Source organism: Carlito syrichta, unplaced genomic scaffold, assembly GCF_000164805.1.
Source record: "Carlito syrichta isolate Samal-C Ts95f unplaced genomic scaffold, Tarsius_syrichta-2.0.1 Scaffold111613, whole genome shotgun sequence".
Taxonomy (NCBI): Eukaryota; Metazoa; Chordata; class Mammalia; order Primates; family Tarsiidae; genus Carlito; species Carlito syrichta.
This window is the reverse complement of record NW_007055709.1, coordinates 15854-20903: the sequence shown is the minus strand read 5'-3', so window position 1 is coordinate 20903 and position 5050 is coordinate 15854. Positions and strand designations below refer to the sequence as shown.

Genomic DNA, 5050 nt, shown 5'->3' with positions numbered 1-5050 from the left:
CACTCACCTCAGCCTCCCAAAGTGCTGGGATTACAGGCTGAGCCACCAAGCCCGGCCCAGCAGTGCACTTCAACTTACCCTCTCATCACTAGCCAAAGACAGAACCAGTTTCTCAGAGGTAGCTATTGATCATTGCTCTCCAGCCGCTCCCCAGGTTGTTTTGTGAACAAGTGAACCTAATCAGCCACTCATGACCTTCATGGTGGGCCCTATCAACATGGCACCAATCATGTGACCGGCCCACCCATCTGCCAGCCGTCCATCACCCGACGTCAGTGCTTGTTTACCTGTCCCCTCCACGATGACGTGAAGCAGACCACCACCTGATCACCTTAATGACCTGCCCCCATCAAGGAGAAGGTCTATAAGGCACTCAACTTCAAACAGCAGCCATTGTTTTGTGAAGCCCTGTGCTCTTTGGGCTATGGCCGCCATGCTTTCTTAACTTCGGCCCCCTCCTCTACCTTGGGGAGGTGAAATTCCTCTCTCCCCTGCCTCCTGCTCTCTTATTTACTTTCGAAATAAACGATGTTTCCCAGTCTAACTTCTGTGCAATTCTTTGCATCTTTCATGCAGCACCAGATCACACTCCCCGAGGGTGGGATCTTACCCTGGAGGCCCTGCTGGGATTTTTTGTTTTTTTTTTTCTGAGCCGGAGTCTCACTCTGTCGCCCAGACTGGAGTGCAGTGGCCGCTCCCGGCCACCGCAGCCTCGACCTGCTGGGCCCGGCGATCCTTCCGCCTCAGCCTTCCGAGTAGCTGGAATTACAGACGCGCGCTACCATGCCTGGCTAATTTTTGATTTATTGTAGAGATAAGCTCTAGCCAAGTTGCCCAGGCGGGTCTCGAACCTGCGGGCTCAGGCCATCCACTCACCTCAGCCTCCCAAAGTGCTGGGATTACAGGTTGAGCCACCGAGCCTGGCTTCTGCTGGGATTTTTAACCTAACAGTGATGATGGTGATGGTGGCGGCGATGGTCACTAACATCGACTGAGCATCTACTCGAGAACCACACACCCTGCTACAGTGCTTTATTTGAATTGTCCCAATGTAGTCCTCACAAAAGCCCTCTGAGATAGGCATTGCCATCAAACTGATGTCACAGATGAGGAAATGGAGGTTACCCTCCTTCCCGGGATCACAGGGGTGGGAACTGGCAGAAACAGGATCTACCCAGGCCACTGGACTCTAGAATCCATGCCTTAACCCCTGTGTTCAACTCCCTTGGCCAGGCGTAAATATGGCGCGAGTACACCACTGTTTCTACTGGTCAAGGTCGCCTGCTGGGCGGGGCAGCCAGAGCTCAGACCCTGGGGGTTCAGATACTCCGTCCCAGCCCGACTGGTGGTCTGAGAGACCCTGATGGCAGGGCAGGCGGTCAAACCTGTGAGCTGTAGGATCTGGTCATCAATGTGGGTCACAGCCTCGTCATGCATGACCTGGCCTCCGAGGACAAACTCCAGGCGTCCTTCGTCCAGAAGCTGGCGGACCTTGGTGGAGAGAAAAGAGCCAGGTGACGCCTCCCGAGCGGGGTCTGTGGTGGACATCCCTACAGGACCTCGCGTGGCTTGCATAAAGCTCCTCATTCTTGCGGACTCCGCAAAAGCTAGACACTGTTTGTCTTGGTCCGCACTGTGTCCCCATCACCTAGAAAGCGTGTGGCCCACGGGTGGCATTTGAGATGTATGTTTATAAATACACTTTACTTTTGATATAATTTCAGACTTAAAGAAAAGTTGCAAGAATCACCAAGCACTTCCATGTATCTTTTCCCCAGATTCACTGATCGGTAACATTTTTGACCTATTTGCCTTGACAACTCCCCCGCCTCTAAACCACCCCAAAAGTAAGTTAGCAAGAGCAGGCCCTTGACTGTAACTACGTCAGTATATGTATACACACAGTCGAATACACGCTGTACTTTGGGCTTGTTTTCTGAAGATGCAGTATGGTAGGTCACCCACTCAACAGCTATTAAGTGAGCACCTACTACATACTGGGAGCTGCACAGGCACTGGGTTTCTCCAGTAAACAAAGCAGACAGAGATCCCCGCCTCCAGGGAGCTGTGCATGGAACTTCCCACCCAGGTCTTTACTGGGACCTGCTGGCCACACCTCTCCTAAAGGGGTAGGAGACACTTAAAGAAGCCTGGACTGCCCACCCGACACCTGGGAAAGGGGTATATCAAGTCAGGAATGCCTGGCTCAGAATCCCACCTATGTCTGTCTGTCTGTCTGTCTCTCTTTTTGGTTAAAAAAGTTTATTCTGTTCACACTCTGTACCTAACATCACTAAGTGTGAGGTCTGCTAGTTTCCATCCTTTATAATACTTTTTTGCTTAAGGCTGTTATTTTCTTTTTTTTTTTTTTGAGTTGGAGTCTCACTCTGTCACCTGAACTGGAGTGCAGTGGCCACTCCCAGCCACTGCAGCCTCAACCTGCTGGGCACTGGTGATCCTTCCGCCTCAGCCTTCCAGGTAGCTAGAACTATAGGTGCGTGCTACCATGCCCGACTAATTTTTGATTTACTGTAGAGATGAGGTCTCATCAAGTTGCCCAGGCGGGTCTTGAACCCGCGGGCTCAGGCAATCCACTCACCTCAGCCTCCCAAAGCGCTGGGATGACAGGCTGAGCCACCGAGCCCGGCTAAGGCTGTTATTTTCAACCTCTGACAAGCATGCTTTCTTTTAAAGATGTGGGGTGCAATTCAGGGTTAGGTACACAAACGCTCATTATACAGGTACCCTCGTGTGCCCCTCCCTCCCCTGGCAGTTTCCCTCAATTGCCAATCCCACCCCGCCTCCCCGGGCAGTTTCCACTACCGCCAATCCCCTTCTTATAGTATGGTGATAATTGTTCTAGGGCCGCTGATGAGGGAGAACATATGGAACTCTGTTCTTCATTTCTGGGATAGATCACTGAGTATGATCGACTCCAAATCCATCCGAGGGGCTGCAAAGTCCACATGTTTGTCCTTCCTTATGGCTGCGTAACGCTCCATTGTGTATATGCCCCACCTGTCTCTTATGAGCTGTGTGACATGGGCCAATCACCTGCCCTCTCTGACCCTGAGCCGTCTCTGTAAATTGGGAACAATCGCCACACCTGGCACGTGGCAAGCGGCCATGGGATGCCAGGCTCCTCCTCATACCTTGACAGGCTGTGGGTCTAGGAGCTGCCCTCTGGGGTGGGACCTGGTGGACTCCCTGTGCTGCCCTCTCGGCTCTGCTACCTTGAGCGCGTCGTAGCCTCTCTGAACGTCATGTTCGGTAACTGTTCTGAAGGGAGGAGATTACGGGGAGGAAAGCAAGACCTCCTGAGTAGGGGTCTCGGGGCTCATGTCAGAGGGACTCGACCTCCTGGGCAGGGGAGGTCAGCCCCATTCTGTAGAAGTGGAAGCTGTAGCTCACAGAGGCTGTTATGGTCCACAGTAGTGAGAGCAGAATGAGTCCCAGGCCGCCTCTCGAGGACGCACAGCTGTGTCACCAGAGCTGGTGGTTTTTTCAAGAATGGCCAGAAATCCAGGATTAAAAAACGACCTCTGGCTGGGCTCAGTGGCTCAGCCTGTAATCCCAGCACTTTGGGAGGCTGAGGTCAGTGGATTGCCTGAGTAGACGGGTTTGAGACCCACCTGGTTTGCTTGACAAGACCTCATTTCTACCTAAATCAAAAATTAGCTGGGCATGGTAGCGTGCGCCTGTAGTTCCAGCTACTTGGAAGGCTGAGGCGGAAGGATCGTTGGAGCCCAGCAGGTCAAGGCTGCGGTGGCCGGGAGCGGCCATTGCACTCCAGTCTGGGTGACGGAGTGAGACTCAAACTCAAACTCAAACAAAACCACAAAAAAACGACCTCTCCTGGGCGTTGAGCCCATGACCACAGACCCTGATCTACCCAAGTCCTGGGAACAGCCCAGGGGGATTTCAGTCTCGTGGTTGACGCCCGCATGGCCCGGGCCACGGCCAGAATCGCCCCAGAGTTTTACGCCTAGGAATTCACCGGGCCACCCAACCCGCAGGGGTGGCGGGTGACTGCGTTACCTGGTGTTTTTGCTGGTCTGAGGCGACGCCGTCCCACCACAGCCGGAAAAACTCCTGCTCGACGGCGATGAACCGGCGCTGCTGCCCGCGGGTGAGCTCCTCCACCACGGAGGTGTAGACATTGGCGGCGTATGCCCGCATGCTCTCCTGGGGAGGGGAACGCCGTCACACCAGCCCCAGGCCGCTGAGAACAAGTGTCTCTGGGGCCCCTGCCCCCGGCCGAGCGCATCTGCACGGGGTGGGGTGCTCTTCCCTTCCCACCCGCTGCACATCCACCAGTGGGCACCCACTCTGAGCCAGACACACAGCGTGGGCTGGGACCCAGGACAGCATGGGCTCCCCCTCTCCTGACCCTCCGATGAGACGGTGCTCTCCCAGAGGAGGGAGAAGGGAAAAGAGACAACGACGTCCTCCGTGGGCAGGGGATGCCCCAGCGCTGGGCTCAGCGACAACTTTGCAGAGGGGCTGAGCAGGCTGGGTGCAGAGGTAAGTCCTAGGGGCAAGAGGAAGGGGTCCTGTGCCCACAGGGGCCTGCTGGGCTGAAATGAGTGGGGGGAGCTGATGCTGGTGCTCCCCCACTGTCCCTGGGGTCTGGTCGCCTGCCTCCCCCGAGACTGGGAGCCCCCAGGAATGGCAGAGGCTTCCCGTCCGCGTCTCCAGGGCCCTGCACACAGTGGCGCCCAGAGCACTGGGTGGGGAGTCAGGAGGCATGGGCCTACTCCTGAGAGACCTCGGGCGGGACGCCGACCTCTCTGGGCCTCAGTTTTCTCTTCTGGGAAGTAGCCGTGGCGGGCGTGCTGCCTCCCACCCTCAGGCTGTCTCCACCTCCATGCAGCCGCCTCCCCCAGGGGCTGCCAGGTGCACTCAGGGCTGGATCTGACACTTGGCATCCAATGCTCTTCCTGCTCCACCCGCTCTTTAAAATATTGCTATCAAGCCGGGCTTGGTGGCTCAGCCTGTCATCCCGCACCTTTGGGAGGCTGAGGTGAGTGGATGGCCTGAGCCCGCGGGG

At 55.8% G+C, this 5050-nt stretch overlaps 1 protein-coding gene across 1 annotated transcript in view; it reads right to left on the bottom strand.

Moving 5' to 3' along the window:
• MAN2B2 (mannosidase alpha class 2B member 2) overlaps positions 1-4182 on the bottom strand; it is a 47590-nt gene extending 43408 nt beyond the window's left edge. Inside the window, exons 1-2 of the mRNA XM_021718473.1 lie at positions 4039-4182; positions 1386-1491 (exon numbers count right to left, since the gene is read on the bottom strand). Of these exons, the coding sequence (XP_021574148.1) occupies positions 1386-1491; positions 4039-4179 (247 nt within the window). The 5' untranslated portion in view covers positions 4180-4182. The remainder of the gene's footprint in view (positions 1-1385; positions 1492-4038) is intronic.
• Between the last annotated feature and the right edge of the window lie 868 nt (positions 4183-5050).